Here is a 16,978-nt window from a genome sequence, read left to right as displayed (position 1 = left end):
ATTTCAGCAAAAAAATGTTAGAGAAAAGATCCATACTGTGGCTTTAAAGTTCAAAGATAGCCAAAATGAGGCAAAAAAGAGAGACCATGTTTCAGGTGATACTAGAATTTTTATTTTTCTTAATAAGATTCTTTCTTTGGTTTAAGCTACAGGAAATTACACATTACATTATATTCTTATATTCTGTATACACTTCTGTCTTATTGCTGCTTATATTTTAATTTTTCATTCCTTGTAAATCAAACAATTGCCTCCAAATCACTGCTACACTTGCTTACACACACTAGCCAGCCAATAATATGTGATTTTGAAATACTCAGTCCTTCATGTTTGTTAGGAGTAATTATGTCTCGCATTTTTTCTTTCAAATATTGCTTCAGCACAACCAGTCTTGCACACTGAGGCTGAATACCTTCTGATTGGAACAACAAACAGCCGAGACAGACAGCTGTAGCCAGTTTAGCACTCTGACCAAACAGCGATCTTGCTTCTCCTGCACTGACTCAAAAAGATGTTTATGTTTTTTCTTTCTTCTTCTTCTTCTTTTTTTTTTTTTTTTTTTAGATCTGCTGATTGCGTTTCTAAAACCACAACAACTAACATACGTGTAAACATAGCAGGTCAAGTCTCCACAAGAGACTTGATACTCCGCTTTTTGGTATCACCCACTCATCACTTGTAGGCTGGCTGTTAACAGTTGGCAGTTTGATCCATGTTCATAGAGAACAACAGCTGTGGTCACTTTGAATTCTTTTTTGTCACAGTACCAGCAAGTGCAGAACATCATGAAATATCTCCATCTATATTCTAAATATGTTCCAGAAAGTCGTATTTTCACCAGGGTTTGGATAAATACCCTGATTCTGCTTGCATTTCTCAGTGTGTAGGATTAGAGTCCAGTGCTCCATGTGTTTGGAAATATAATTTCAAATTATACCTGTCTGACTATAAATCAAAAATATGACTTCACTGCTTTGAGCCGAGCATACAGGTTTTGAATTTTGGCGAGAGCAGCCTGTGGAAGGAGTGCAGAAGGGGGTGGCATGGGGTGATTTTTGAAAGGTTGACGACAGACATGGTGCAGCATCTTGGATGGGTCTGTCTGGCTGAAAGGGGCACACAGAGTCAGGGTACACGCGAGGGAGCTGGGATAGTTTGGATGGATTATTAAAGCATTGACATGGAGTTGGGCAGAGTCCCCAGTGAGCTCTCTGACTCAGCAGCACTGTTCACTCTGTTTCAGTCTCTCTGACAGACAGTTGTGTGCAGCTCAGACAGATATTTTTCACTGCCTAGCAAAGAGTCATTAGTAACAGAGGTCCTTTAAACTTTTTCACTTCCTCAGGTCTCTGTGGTGTTTAGGTTTGGCTTCAGCAAAATAACAAGCACCATGACTTTTCAACTCGCAGGCAGCCCTGTCTTCTATCTCTTATGCTCTAAAACCAAAAAGGATATGATGTGTTTCTATTAGCTTGTTTTGTTTTCGCTGGTGTTACTGTTGTGAAATGTTTTGCCACTTGGATACTTGTCTTTCTGAGGCTCTACGGGACTTTGAGTCAGAACTAAAAGTCCTGGATGTTTGCATTTATGAGGCTCATTCGAACCAAAGTTGACCTCAGCCTGGGTGGAGTAAACATCTGTTTTTGTGTGACACTTGCACAGATGGTCTGTTGAGCTCTGTGAGTCTGAAATGAAGATGTCATCGCCCTGCCTGAACAGTAAATGTTTCGTTTGGGCATTTGGCCTCTTAGCTCGTGATCAGTGCTCTTTTGTGACAGCACGAACCGTCTGACTCACTTTGCTGGCACGGGTCATAGACGGCGCTGTCTTTGTTGCATCAGTGGTGAATGTGGGGAACTAGAGATGGAAGTGAAAGTGTGAAGACGGTAGTGGTAACCACCTATTCTGTAGCCGTTTTTAAACGGCAGTGTTTAATGCATCATTAAATGTTACTTGGCTGTAAGAGCAATGAAGTAATAACACTTATTCTAAGTATGCTGCATATATTTTTAAAGAATGTTTGAGTCTTACTCCTTGGACTGTTTCGTGCCTGGGTGCTGGAACTTTTCACACTTCAGGTTTTGTGCGGATTAAACAAACAAGATACAGCATGATTAATGAGCTTCATAGGTGCTGTTGGGCTGATTTTGTTACCTTTTGAGCAGAGAGGTATTTGTATCCCAACCCCTTTTCCAGCCTTTATTGTAAGCTAATCAAACTTGCTTCAAGGCCTCAGTAGTGTAATCTCACAGTGATGCACTGGAGGAGGGGGGCACTAATGAGATATTTATGAGCTTTAACTGGCCTTAATTAATCCAAGCAGCTCAATTGTGTGTATTTTGAATTTACAGTGATGATTCAGATGCATGGTTTGGTTTGTCTTTCTTTACATGAGAAATTTAACTTTGGACTCCAGCAATCTCTTCTTACTTGCCGTCATCTTAACTTTGAATTTTGCCGCTTTTTTCTGCTGACAGACCTGTTTCCTCTTTTCTCGACAAACGCCTACTTCCTCCTTCTGACTGTCTCAGCACTCACTTGGTCGCTCTTTTGCCTGAGGCAAAGCAGTGCACAAACTGTTGTCTTTGTCTGTGGTTTATGATGCTGAAGGTACCTCACTTGCAGGCAGATACTCAGACTAAGCTTACTTAGAGAAGAGCTGCCTTGTCTATCTCTTTTTAGCAGTTGTTTGTACAAGAAGCAGGTTGATTGGAAGAGAAACTACTGGGCCGCCTGGTTGTCAAGTTTTCCGGGTGAGTCCTCGCGTCTTCATAGTGTTTTTCTTTCTTTTTTTCTTTTTTTTTAACTCTTTCTGCATGCTACACAGGATGCATTGGGCCTCAGGGTGTGGCTCTGTGCACTCTCCTGCCTCCTTTCCTCTCCTGTGTGTCACCAGTGGGCACGAACATTGTGGTTAGATGTTTGTAGTCTGGAGCAGTAAAGTAGACTGTACAGGCTCGTTGGCTTGTTGGCTGATCCGAGATGGGACACGGTGTGGGTTTTCCACATCTAACCAGAAAAGAATGGAAATGTCAAAGAACGGATGTGTTTTTAAGATAGTTGAGCGTTGTGGCCTCATGGTTTTAGGGGTGGTGGTGGTGGGGGGATGGAAATGTGGTGTCTGTATGATTTTGGAATGGATGAAGACAGAGCATACTTACACAGCTGATAAATCTGCTGCGTTGGAAAGTAATTACTTGGCAATATCAAGGTTCCTTCACAATGCACATTGTGGATTAGTTGTGTGCCTGTAGGCCTAATTTTGCATTGTTTTTTTTTCCCTCTTGCAAGTGTCTTCTTTTGTTTTTGTTTTTTTTGTTTTTTTGTGTCCTCGTCTCTTAATATTCCAGTGTTTTGATTATCAGGGGTTTGCAGAATGCCATCCAAGTATCTCTAATTGTTTCTGACTCACTTGTTTACCTCCAATTGCCGGCTTGCTCTGCTCGCAACACACTATTTAGGCTGGGCTTGTACCTTGTTCAGCACAGCACTGTAGTCCCATGCCTCACTCGTTTTCCTGCATGTGCAGATTTAGATACAAGGACACACATACAGTAGATTCTGTTGTAAATGTGCTTATTATAAGTGCTGTAAGAGTTGACTCTGTGTCCCCATAGTGGGCTCGCGCCTCAGTAGGAGGTCGGTTGGCTGCTGTAGAGAGCTGTTATGAGCTGTTGGTATCAACATTTGACAGGATATCCTGGTTGCAGAGGTGTAGTGAGAACCAGGGCGGGTTTGTCACAGAAAGAGGCCTACTGAGAGGCGCACAGAGAGAAGTCAACATGTTGCTCTACTGAATTCATAAAAATGATCTGGTGGCCTGAGTGTTTCCTCTCCATCTTGTTGTTTTACATTCATGCAATTTAAGGCTCTTAGAGTATGGCGCTTCCTTCCTTGTGGGAGCCATATTTCTAAACCCTGACCCCAGCCTCTTCTCTTTTCCTTTTGTCTTCATCCTTTATTTCTAGCTGTTTTGTCAGTCCTTTGTCTTAGAGCCAGCAGCTTTTCCTGTGGGTTTTTTTTGGTGTGTGTGTGTGTGTGTGTGTTGTGAAGGAAGCGGGCGTAACATTTTTAAGATTCTTAGTTTCAGTGTTCTCTTTCTTTCATGTGCCATGGTGTGATTTTGTGTAATATTCTATATCGGGTCTGTGCACCCTTGTAGGAACGACTGCAGTATAACACTGATAACACAGAAGTTATGATGATGACTATATTGGCTGTAAGACCTAAACAGTGGTGCAATGAAGAGTGCATAGAAACTCATAAGCAAATGTGCAGAGCAGCGGAAAAAAGTATTAACATTTGTTTGCCAAAAGTAACTGAAGTGGCTGAAATAGTTAAAAGCAATGAATAAATCATTATAATAGCTGAAAGTAATGGAAGAGGACTGAATTAGTGTATGCATGGTTGAATTATTGGCTAAAAGAAATAGACAGTGGTTGATATAGTGGATAAACATGGTTGAATCGTTAGTTGTAAGTAATGGAAAAAATGGACATAAGCATTGATAGTTCAGTTGTAAAAAACATTAGATGCTATTGTAAATTATTGTAAAATATAATATCGCTAAATAAACTGTAAAATATTGTGACATCCACTGTCAAATTTTATATCATTACTAGTCCAATAATATCCAGTTAAAAATATAGTGTTAGACATACTTAGTAAGTATACTAAGTATGTCTGAGGGAAAAAAGGTTGCAGGAATCACTGTTGAATATGAACTTAAGTGTATTCAGAGTGTATTTGTGACATGCACACACCTCTCCTCAAGGGTGTAACATGACCATCGTGTGGCCAGTGTGTGTGTAGGTGTGTGAAGGCGTCATGCTCAGAGCAGTAATAATTCGCGGTCTTCTGCACCATGTCAGTGGCCTTTTGTCTCAGCTCTGACATAACACACCAACTCACGCAAACCCACACACGCACGCGCACGCACACACACACACACGCACACACACACACACACACACACACAGAGGCCCCTGAGGCGAGGTGGACCCTTTATAGAGGCATCAGATGAAGAGCTAGAATGAGTCCTTTTGAAATCCACCCAACACGAAGGTTCATACAGACACACCCACACGCAGGCACAGGCACGGATGTCTGTGTATGAATCTGTTAAAGTGTACATGCTGAAGCATATACACTCTCCCACAGTCAAGATGTACATGATAGTGTGAAACTTGAGGGTACCCTCCCTAATTATACTGAAGCCAGAGATGTAAATTTAAGAGGATTCATTTTTTACAGCTTAAAAAAAGGGGGGGGGGGGGGGGGGTTGACTGACAGGTTGACCTGAGGCTGCTGCTGCTGCTGCTGCTTATTTTGTGGTATGTGTGGTTAAGAGGGGCTTAAAAGCATTGTTTATTGCTAGCATGTTTGGAATTCTGTAATTGATTACATGCTGTTGCTGTTTATGACAATAACAAATTAACATTTTCTCCAAAACCATGATAATTACAGCTTGAAATAGAATGGTCAGGGTGAGTCAGGGTTTTTTAAGAAGTGACTTGACTTGTAGCTTGTTTCAAACAAATAGTGAAATTGGCCCAACTGCCACGTGGTCTGTGCTAGGACTCGATTGAAATTACATCAGATTTGGATTTCATCAAACTTTGGTACACTTAATGCATCATACGAAGAGGTGTGTCTGATCATACGGTTGAATCAGCACCTGCTTAACACAATTTAAACAAAAAACGAACATTGTAACCTTCGCAAAGGGAGGATTTTTCACAGGACTGTTGTATTGGACTGCATTAGTCTTAGCTGGGTGTTCCTAATGAACTGAATGTACAAATCCTGTCTCAAAATGACATGGGGAGAGCCGAAGGCAGGTCACAAGCTTTAAAGAGTGGTGTTTAGTATGTATCAGGCTGCACAGACTGCTCCAAATTAAGTGGCAATTAAATGCAAAAGCCTGAGGTCATATTAAAATCTCCTAAAATTTAAACTGTGGCATAGTTTGGGGAAAAACAAAGAATGACAATTAAGTAAATGTGGCACCAAAGTCTTTTCTATTCTTGAGTCTGAGGTTCGTCAGGGTTGAGTGCTGGTTGGTCACTCTGACATTGTCTGTAAAAACTGCTGCCTCATGTTCTCTCCCACCATTAGGGTTCCTGCTAAAAGGCCCCAGGAGGAGCTGGCAGGGGAGGTTGTGCTTTACTTAGATCATGTTCCCCTTGATATTCATGCCCACAGTCTCACTCTGTTTGTCTCCTCTCTCTGTGTCTCTGTCTCTCTCTGTGACTCTCTGTCTCTGTCTCTCTCTTTTTATCTATCAGTGAGTCCTTAAAAAGCTTTAATTAAATTAAAATTACTTCAAAGTTGCAAAAACCTTTAAATAAAGCAAATAGGCATCTTCATTTTCTTCACATTATACAGGGATGTTTTAATTAAAATTCTTTGAAAGCACTTTCATGTGATTAGAAAGAGGTAGTGATGGATTCTTTAGCAGTGCTGGAAATTAAACGAGACAAATGTTATAAATTGTTCTGTAAAATGTGAATGACACCAATGCTGGTTGACATATTCATTTTATTTTCCAAAACCAAAAACAAATCATATTGCTGATTACTTGTACATGCAGCTTTTTGTTTCTACATTTTGGATAAGTTGTTCTTTGTTTCACTTCCAGTTATGGTTCTCTGCCACAAATTCAGACTGTACAAGGAAGTCTTAAATATGAAACCTGTCTTCTCTCTGACCATCCTCCTTCTTTTCCTCTTTTTCTGCCCTCATGCATGTTTATCTTTTAAAGTTTTACCCCAGTCTTTCTTCACTGTATTTTCCTTTTTTTCCCCTTACTTCTCAGGCTAACTTGCTTTTCATTGTCCTTTGTTGCATTTTGTTTGTTGCTTTTAATGTCATCATAACTTGTTTGATATCCGTGTCCACCTTCCTTTAATCTCTCTTTACTTATTCCTCTCTTCCTCTCTCTTTCTCCTCTCATGTCCCCTTGCGTTTCTCACCTTCATCTCTTTTTCTTTCACCCTCCCTCCTCCCTCTACAGATGATGTGACCCTCACATTACACATCATGAATTATTGAGGTGAAACCCAGCACTCCTCTGGTGCCTAACAAATCACAGGGCTCCTCTCCCCTCTCTGTCCCCTCTTCTCTTACCCTCTTTCCCCTTTTTATTGATGTTTTTGTTCTTTAATTTCGACCTCTGGCATCAGCTCAGATCACAGGTTTCTGTGGGTAACATGAGATTTAGTTTTTGTCCACTCTTTTGGTGTTAATCCTGAGGAATTATGGCCACTGTAACCCAGCGGCACATGCCTCTCTGGTTACAGCAGGTGGGCGAGTGTTTGAAGACGGATTAACTGCATACACACACATTCAGCAATTACTATACCTTGCTGGACAACAGCCCAGTTAGACTAGTGGTTTGATGGTTTTGGCAGCATGTTATTGCATACAGTACATTAATGCAATTAAACCAGGGGAAGGATTATAAATGTGTGTCAAACAAATGAGGGGAAAGAGAGTGGAGGCTGTTTAATGTTTTTCTTTGCCTGATTTATGTTCCTTTTTTTTGTCAGATTCTGGAAAATAATATGTTGTGAGGAGAGAGAAACTTGGCAAGCAAGAGAGGAAAGATGGATGGAGGCATGAAACAGTAGATGTGGAGGACAAAATGAATGAACAGGGGAAAAGAGCAGAGGAAGGAAGTGGGGTCAGACCCTGAAAAACTGACAAGAGTGTTCTTCTGCAGGAAAAAAAAGAGGGAGTGAGCTCTGTGTCTCGTTAGCCTGTTTAACCCTCTATTAGAGTGAAAAGTAAACACACACTCACTCACACTCTACTGAACCAGGTGGCAGCAAATCATCTGCTCTGACATGATGAGCTCTGACAGCAGCTAGCTCCATAACAAGGTTCCATTTACAGTATAAAGAGGCTGCAATGAGATGCCAGAGCGACAGATCGGGAATTGATACACAGCCCGGCAGACTGTAGTAAACACTCGGACATGTAGAGACTATAAGGAGACAAACACACACCTGAGAAAGTCCTAGTGTGAAAACCTTGTTTCTCAGAAGTTGTTCCCTGGAGCAGTGTGTGTGTAGATTGCAGGAAAAACATGTTGATCAAATGAATGCTGGACCATTTGAAGCCCTGCTCAGGGTGTGCTGGTGTGATGAACCGCTGTGTCTCTCAATTACATTTGAGCCCATTTTCAAGGGATTTACCGTGGCTGTCAGCAGTGTGTCCCAGTGTGTGTGTGTGTGTGTGCGTGTGTGTGTGCGTGCATGCGTGCGTGTGCGTGTGTCTCTCCAATCAATAAGCCTCAAGGCCGTCCATCTCTGAGTCATCTGTAGTTCTCGGAAGATGATGACAGGGTGCACAGCATACACACTAAAGATGAAAACACACACACACACAGTCTTTACTGGAAAACTAAATACAAAAGAGTCAAAAGGTGTTTATTTCAACTTCACCCACAGACGAACCTTCTACTTCATTTTAAAGGTTAATTTGAGTGTCTCATGTTTTTCTTACTTTGGTCATTTCTGTCATGACAGTATTGTCCTTGCTGAATTAATGTGCTGAGATACAGCCACATCACTACATCAAATTCAGACTCTGCAAGACAAATGAGCGGTTACCTAGAGATGTTTTTTAACAAATCGATTTAGCCAGGTAATCTAAATCACATTATTTAGAGATATAACTGAAGAGAGCCATCGGAAATAATCCTTCTTTGCGCATGAAAGCTGTATGTGTGCACAAATACATTAAGAACATGGGGTCAAAGCTGAACCAGTCAGAAGTTCATCAGGGCTGATGCAGCCTGAAGGATGTTGATAATAATACTTGATTTTTTTTAGCGAGAATGTGATAAATTTAATAATGATATATTACTAGTTACTCATCAGCTGACATCTAGACAGATTCTGCTGTATCTACTATAAGCTAATATCAACCAATAGATCATCCCGGTGGATTTATTGGTCTGCCTTAAGTTTATAAGAGTTTAGTACTAATTTTATCACTTCCCTGAGTTTTCTTTGGGTGTTTTTTCTTTAACCAATTCTCCTAACAGGAATGCTCACCATCTTAGTTTAGCATGTTAGCATGCTAACATATACTAATAAGCACCAAAAACAAGTGCAGCTGAGGCTAACAGGGATGTCATTAGTTTAGCGGGTCCAGTTTATCCCTAGGGGGAACATGAATGTCTTTAGCAAGTTTCATGACAGTCCATCCAGTAGCCGTTGAGACATTTCACTCAAAACCACAAATGTGAACCTCATGGTGGAGTGAGAGGAAAAGTCAGAATTTCGTGACAGTTCATGCAATAGTAGGAGATATTTCAGTCGAAGTGGTGGACTGACAGACAGACGCTGAAATGCCTGGAGCCATGCTGTTATAGCGTGGCTAAAAATTTTGACAGCCTGTCTGTAGATTGGCAGCTTCATTGCCTTCATTGACTGCTGCTCTGTAGCTTCAGTCAGTATTGAGAAGAATAATAATCTGTGCATACCGTAGATGACTTATATGCTATTGTCTGACATCTGAATGAATCATACATTCACACACTCAGTGCATATGTGTAATAAGGTTTGTATGTGAGTTTGTGAGGCATCTTTTTATTCTTTTCATTTAACATGGAATAAACAGGATGGTGTTGCTGATGTTCTTTAAACTATACATGTTTGCCTCAGGGATGAGCCTGTTATGTGTAACATGCAGGATTGTGCTTATCTATATAGGTATATGAGTGTCTGTCGTATTGTTTCCTTTCCATTTTGCTCTTACCACATCTCATGCACCACCTTGATTTTCCAAGAACAGGGACCAGAAGCGAGATTTCCTCTGCATAAGGTTACAGAGGGGAGAGGCAGAGGAGGAGGGAAACAGAGAGATACTCAGCTGCATTCACTGAACATCACTGAAGTGTCTCAGAAAGTATTTAACGCACGTTACAAAACAACTCTAATCTTCAATGAACAAACTTGTTCATATTTCAGAGGTGAAATTCAAAGCAGAGGGGTGGAGTGAGTCATTTTTTTGTGGAGTTGTGACAAATGTGACTTGAGTATGACACGCGCTTTGGAAAGAAAGATGCATCCACGTCTTGAGCTATTGATGCAGTGGCTGCCATGGAAACGGGCCCTTGAATAAAGGCTATGGGGATTATTATGGGGTGACTCACACACAATGCCAGGCCAGTCTCATTACATATACTATCTTTAAATTAATACCTGCTCACCTGCTCATCACACACACACACACACACACACACACACACACACACACACACACACACACACACACACACAGTACTGCAAGCATAAACAAAGCAAAAACAGCAAAAACAAGGCAAAAACAGTGTTGGTGCATACACATTTCATCACTCCCTATTCTGCCTGTGTTTATGCACAGATGCTGTATGGAAACATACACATTTTCTGTGCAATAGTTGTCCCCCAGGAATTAGTCTGAGCCGGTCTTTATGCATTATGGATTGAGATTAAATATGTAAACAGGCATCTCCATCAGGAACTGGATTGATCCAAGCTTTCTAGACAGGCTGTGAAGGTAAATTATTGATGCCTTCCTTAGTCGGTTTTGGGGATATATATGCTACATTTTCCATTTTATAAGTTTGCAGTGGTGGGTTTCATTAGACCCCTGCAAGCACACAAAACTGGCTTTAACCAGCTCCCCCTGTGTGGATTGGAGTGACTGTGATTTGGGTGTTTTGCCTCCATGGGACCTCCAACTGGCTTATCTTGGAGAGCCACAGGGTTTCAGGTCAATCCGACTGCCTGTTCCCCTGTCAGATATTGTACTTTTTTTCTGCCCTCTCAGGAGTCCTCTGCATCGGGACAGGGGCCAGGGAGGAGCCAGGCAGGATTACAGGATCAGTGTTGGAGTGTGTGTGTGTCTATATGTGTGTTGGGTGAGGTTGTTGCCATGCTTATGGCGCACAGGGAAGTACAGATTCAAAGTCTGAGTATTTCAGTTAGACCCTAGGATACACACTATGCGAGAAACAGTGATGTAGACCAGAAAACTAATTCATACTCACCAAACCTAAGCCTAACATACCTGGATGATGTCACTTGAGTAATTTTCTCAGATTTGACTAAGCTCATTCAGAACATAGAATATTATATAAATTATTATTTTTTGTATATCATTGTTTATATATTATTATACAAATGTTTCAGTGGGTGTTTTTTGCCCTCTATGATGATTAAAATGACCTTTATGTGTAAAATCTGTGGAATGCCTCTTTAAGAAAGTAACACTGAGCAGAGGGACATTCTCTGGATTAGCAACCTGCTAAAACTACTGCTGCTGAGCTGTGCATGCTTGCTTGCTATTGTAGCTAAACTGCAGCTACATCTCTACCTGTGCTTCATTGAATGAGAGAGAGCTGCTTTATCCCTCAGACAGCAGGAACTCATGCACTTTTATAGCTGTGAGAACGTCTGGAAGCACCTTGAAGCAGGACTACTTCAGTCTTGAAGTAGTATTAAGTGTAAATGACTGAACTGAGGCCAGTTCCCAGTGAGACACAGTGGATCTTTAAAAACGCTGTAACTTTTCAATCTACTCACCTGCTGTGACCTCATTAGCAGTTAAACTTTGATTTGAATTGAACTCTTGAGTGGATCTGCCCCACTGGTGCGTCCTAATGCTCTGTGTGTCAACAACTACAAATTAAATTGGGCGACCGCTGGAAAAAAAGTGATCCCAGTGGTAGGGCTGCTCGATTATGGCAAAAATCATAATCACAATTATTATGATCCATATTGAAATCACAATCATTGTTTGCTTTTATTGAACTTCAAACTGGTTTTTTCTACAATGACTAATGTTTAATTACAGGTAAACTGACACAAATGAATTAAAACAGAAAAATCTGTTTGTCTGTTTTATTTTGCATAAGTGGATGTTAGAATTTGAACAGTTTATCTGAATATGAATTTCAGCACCAGTATCAGTGGTTTCTGTATTAGCACTGATGATTGATGCTGGGGGATTGTAGCCATGCAGCGTGACCTCAGGTGATTTTGGGGTATCATTATAAAAGAGTCAATGCTGCACGTGTGTGTGTGTGTGTGTGTGTGTGTGTGTGTGTGTGTGTGTGCGCGCGCGCGCGCGCGCGCACAATAGGGGTGTGCCCGATTCATCGATTCATAGATTAATCGTGACGCAACACTTTTCGATTCAGAATCGATTCATAAATGTTCAAAAATCGATTATTTTAATAACGGAAGGAAAGTGCAGCGGTCGGAACGAAAAAAAAGTTGCGCGTGCCCCCCGGACATATTATAGGGCCCTATGATTTCCGCGATCACTGAATTGCGGAATTGGCCGATTAAAACGGAATCTACTTTTTAACGCGGAATATCGCGGAATTTGACATAATTTGAGTACAATGCTATTTTCATGTGGAAGAGGAACGTGTGTGTAGGGAGAACTGCGCGGAGGGAAGCAAATCTGGGTGGCACAACAAGCCCCTTCTACAGACTAAGACCCTCCCCCTTTAAAACAAATCAAGCATGGCGGAGCGGCTACCTACGGCTCTGTGTTCGTCGGCGAAAAAACTGCGAAACTCGACGCGAACTGCTCGGCTCTGTACTGAACCGCGAACTGCTCGGCTCTGTACTGAGGGTTTAGCGTCTCAGTACAGAGCCGAGCAGTTCTTACGTTGACTGGAAACGTAAGAATACGCGCAGTGACCATATAGTGTCCAAAATCCAAATGAGAAACAATCTGGCTGACATGCACATGCAGTAAGATTTAAAAGGATTACTTTCTGGACATGTTCATCAAGATATCAGATTGTAATAGAAGTGGAAATATTGTCAATTTCCTTTCCCTATTTTTTAACATTTTTTTAAAATTTACATGTTCATAATAAAATAATCAGAATCATGTCAGTACAGACACACAATAGTTGTTGTTCAACAGGAGTTGAAAACTAATACTTTCTTGTGGATGTTGTCTTCATTGATAGATGCAGCTATTCAACAGTTAAATTCTATTTAATTTGTGTACATTTTAGTCATTTACATTAAAATGGATGGATGAATGGATATTTAAAAATATACATTATTTTACAAGTAACTACAGAGTGAGAAAAGAAACATTGTGTGTGGAAAAAAAAGATTAATCGAGATGCATCGATAATCGGTGAATTGTCGAATAGTAGCACTGTGAATCGTAATCGAATCGTGAGGTGACTTAGATGGCACACCCCTAGTGCACAAATAAGAGTAAACTGGTGTAAGTAGGTTACTTGACTCATTTCCTCTAAACCGTTAAATGTTGAATGAAACTGAATTATTGGTTTGAGCTGTTTAGCAGTTTCTGCTGGAAATGTGAACTTATCATTTGCTAATGAGCAGTCCCCACAGCAGAGTGCTGTGCCATACTCTGCTCTTATATATTTTTCAGCACTGCCCTTGTTGACCTTTTTACCTAAGTCATATATACTATTCTACATCATCTAAAATAACTTGGTTCTTTACTAAAGTGCCACATTTTCTCTCTTTTCACTTCTCCATCTATCCTCTCCCTCTCCTCCTCCTTGTCCCTCCCTGCAGGTTTGGATGAGCTTCTTCCAATAGTCGTGACAGAGGTGTGAGGCAGCGAGACTCACACCAAACAACCCTCCCCCCACCCTCCACCCGGCAGCCATGCCACCACCGGCAGATATCGTCAAGGTGGCCATTGAGTGGCCGGGGGCTTTCCCCAAGCTCATGGAGATAGACCAGGTAGGTTTCTGAGGGCGATAAAAAAGCCAGTGTCTTATTATCAGCACAAATGACTGCCCTTTATATCCACTGAGACCAAGATCTAGCAGACAAAGTGTGGTGAAGGTTTTTTTTCTGTGTGACAGTCACCTTGCAGATTTCAGAACACCATGAACAAGGTGTATGCTTTGTCTGAACCTTGTTATGTGCAGTAATCCGTTGTTGCGTATATATTGTGAAGTAGCTCAAATGTCTGGGGTGGTGTTTATGTCTAGAGGCGGTGGGTGGATGTGATCAGGGCATGATATATTTTTGCAGTGTTCCTAACAATTATGCTAATTAGCCTTAATTAAAGTTGTTTAACAGCCAACACAGCCACAGCCTTGACATAACTTTAAAGACATTTCACTGAATGTGATGAGGAGCCTCTGTAATTAATGCCGTAAATCTCGTACCATAATTGAAGCTGAAAAGAAACAGTCACATTAGCCAAGCTTTTGTCAGAAATTTTTGTTTATAAAATGTTATTTTTATGTAAGTGTATAAGGAAAGTGATTAAGAAATATTACTAAATGTGGATCAGTCATGTTTGGCTGATACCTGATCTGTTTAGGCCACGATCGGGGCAGAAACTGATCAAATTAGTGCACAGGTTTTGCTTCCATATAACTGAAATCATGCTTCACTTTTTTTTTGTTTTTTTAATTTTTTTTACCCAGCCCTAATGGCTGGTTTTGTAACTTTGCCTGGTTAAACTGACACAGGCAGAAGATTATATCAGCTGTAGATAATTGACGTTGAGTCTGTAAAGCTGTTGTTTTCTCAGTCCTCTCTTTGCAGTCACAAAGATGGTTGATAAGTGAAAAGACACGTCACTCTGTAACACCACTCAATAGCCGTGAGTGGATTGTGTTGTTCTGTTTCGACATGACGAAGTGGTGACTCTTCTCTATAGAGAAACTATGTATTTACTGGTGTCCAGTCAATTTCAGAAGAATCTCCCGGTTAAACTTTTATAACTCCAATCAGAACTACAGCTTAATATTAATAGAATGTCATGATAGGAATTAGATTAGATAAGGAATTCAGTGCTGCATTTGGATTTGATAAACTGTTATCAAACTACGTGATATGGTTGCTGTAATTCATGATTAAAATGTTTGACTTTAATATCAGATTTTTGGCAGCACTTGTGAGATTTTTGATGAAACCGATTCCTTTCCTGGAGTTATTTATTACTGTGCTGATTGCCTGATCAGTGGCTTTTGAAAATGGATGTGTGCCAGCACACGGCTCAAATATGAATCTGCAGATAAAGGCCATTCTGTGTGTCAGCAAATGTCTGGGTCTAACAAACACTGGATAACATGTTAATAAAATAATTAGCCCAAACAATGACTACCTCATGTGTAGGGGGGGTGATGACATATTTACTGTTACGTTGTTTGATTACACACACAGAGTGTAAAATGGCCTGTTCTCTGTGTGTGTGTGTGTGTGTGTGACTCACTGATGGGCTAATGATTGTACAAGTTATGAGTCACCGTGGCAACTGGAGCCATGATTGCCCTTCTCAATGGATGAAACACTGAATGAAACATTAAACTACAGAGTACATGTGCTTCTGGGTTTGTCGTAAGGTGCTTTAAGCACTTAACTATAGATTTGGGGATGTAGTTTTTGTATTTAATGACCCCTTATCAGCAGCGCTCCTGCAGTCTGAATTGTAAAATGTCTTTAGCTCTTGTCTGGTCTTTCTCTTGTCTTCACTTCTTTAAGCCCACCTCTCCTCCTCCCCTTCCTCCGCTTTTCTCTAATTCTCTTATCTCCCTGTCATCTTTCTCTTGTTTCTCCTATCTGTTGCCTCCTCCTCCTTTTCCTCCTTTGCTTTCTCTCTCGTTCATTCCCCCTCTCACTCCTCCTCCCTGTCTTTTGTTGTAACTGTGAAACTTGCGCTGTGCCTCCTCCTCCCTTGTCCTCCACCATCAACCCCCACCTCTTCCTCCTCCCTCTGCATCTCCTCTGTACAATAGGCCCTGCAGCAGCATATGGCTGTCTGAGTCATGCGATGGGGAGTGGGCTTCAGCTGCTCTCGCTGTCTTGAGACCCAGAGAAAGTGTGTGTGTGTGTGTGCGTGCGTGTGCGTGCCTGTGTGTGTCTCCGTCTGTGCACGATGAATTTGTGTTTGTGTTTTTTTATTTTTGTTGTTTGTTTATGTGGGTACAACTCTGCTTAAGTGAAATTGTGTGTGGGTGTGTTTGTGTGGCAACATGCATACTTGTTACTATTCATTCGTGTGTGTATGTTTTTGCGCTGACAGCTCTGCTTGTGTGTGTGTGTGTGTGTACCCATTTGTATAGGGATTCATGTGTGTATTTCTGATTTCTGTTTGTGCTTGTGTTTGCGTTCCTGTCCAGTGCTACCTTGACTGTGTTTAGGTACAGCTTTTTTTGTCTGTGTGTGTTTGTGTGTGTCAGCATAAATCACACTGTGATTTCTGTGTCTTTCCAAACATCTTCAATGCCCTATAGGCACAAAAGTCCTACATTTGTGTAGGAGCGCTGGGGAATTGGTACAAGCACAGACATTTTCAATAAGCGTTTTATTGTTATTGTTTGTCAGAAATGCAATAGAGAAACAGGAGGAGGACAAGGTGATGGGGTTTCTGGTGGTGTGACGGATGAGAGAACTGCCTGTTGTGTGGACTTAGTTATCATTTAGTAACTTGTTAAGTATTATTTATAACACCATGAACTTGTATACACATTAAACCACTGTAAAGATCTGCAGACAGTTTTGATGGTTATAGAAATATCTTTGTCATGTCAGACAATGTTCTGTGGCCAGAACATTTTTAAATCCTGCATTAACTGTTTTTTCACCACTTGGCGCAGTGGCAATAAGCTGTAAATACAACACTGACATAATGTCCCTTTTTGAGTTGATAGAGCAGACTTGCTGTAGTAAACTGTTGCTTAGTTACACATTCAGCAAATACAAGTCCAAGTCCAGTATTCGCCCCACTTTTAGTTCTGTTTTGGTCTTCACCAACTCCTGACTGGTGATAATTATCTGTGGGTTTATCAGTACTGTGTGATTACCTATATCTATAAGGGTAGAAAAATGAGAATGTTTAAGAAGTAGAAAAATATCCAACAAAGTGCGTCCTTGTGCATAATTATGGTTTAAAATGTCTGTAATGAATGTGCTGACAATGCTGCTGTCAAACACCGGTCCTAGCTGGTGAAGTTAGC

At 41.0% G+C, this 16,978-nt stretch overlaps 1 protein-coding gene across 3 annotated transcripts in view; it reads left to right on the top strand.

The window, feature by feature from the left end:
- Positions 1 to 16,978, top strand: part of elmo1 (engulfment and cell motility 1 (ced-12 homolog, C. elegans)) — a 100,745-nt gene that overhangs the window by 20,604 nt on the left and 63,163 nt on the right. Inside the window, exons 1-2 of one of the 3 annotated variants that reach the window (XM_041052848.1) lie at positions 2,530 to 2,753; positions 13,575 to 13,745. In XM_041052848.1, the coding sequence (XP_040908782.1) occupies positions 13,668 to 13,745 (78 nt within the window). In that variant the 5' untranslated portion in view covers positions 2,530 to 2,753; positions 13,575 to 13,667. Of the gene's footprint in view, positions 1 to 2,529; positions 2,754 to 13,574; positions 13,746 to 16,978 lie in introns of those variants that run through there. The other 2 variants (XM_041052845.1, XM_041052846.1) reach the window with 2 other exon arrangements.

This window comes from Toxotes jaculatrix, chromosome 13 (assembly GCF_017976425.1).
Source record: "Toxotes jaculatrix isolate fToxJac2 chromosome 13, fToxJac2.pri, whole genome shotgun sequence".
Classification (NCBI taxonomy): domain Eukaryota; kingdom Metazoa; phylum Chordata; class Actinopteri; family Toxotidae; genus Toxotes; species Toxotes jaculatrix.
The sequence above is the reverse complement of the archived record's forward strand: the minus strand, read 5'-3'. Positions and strand labels throughout refer to the sequence as shown.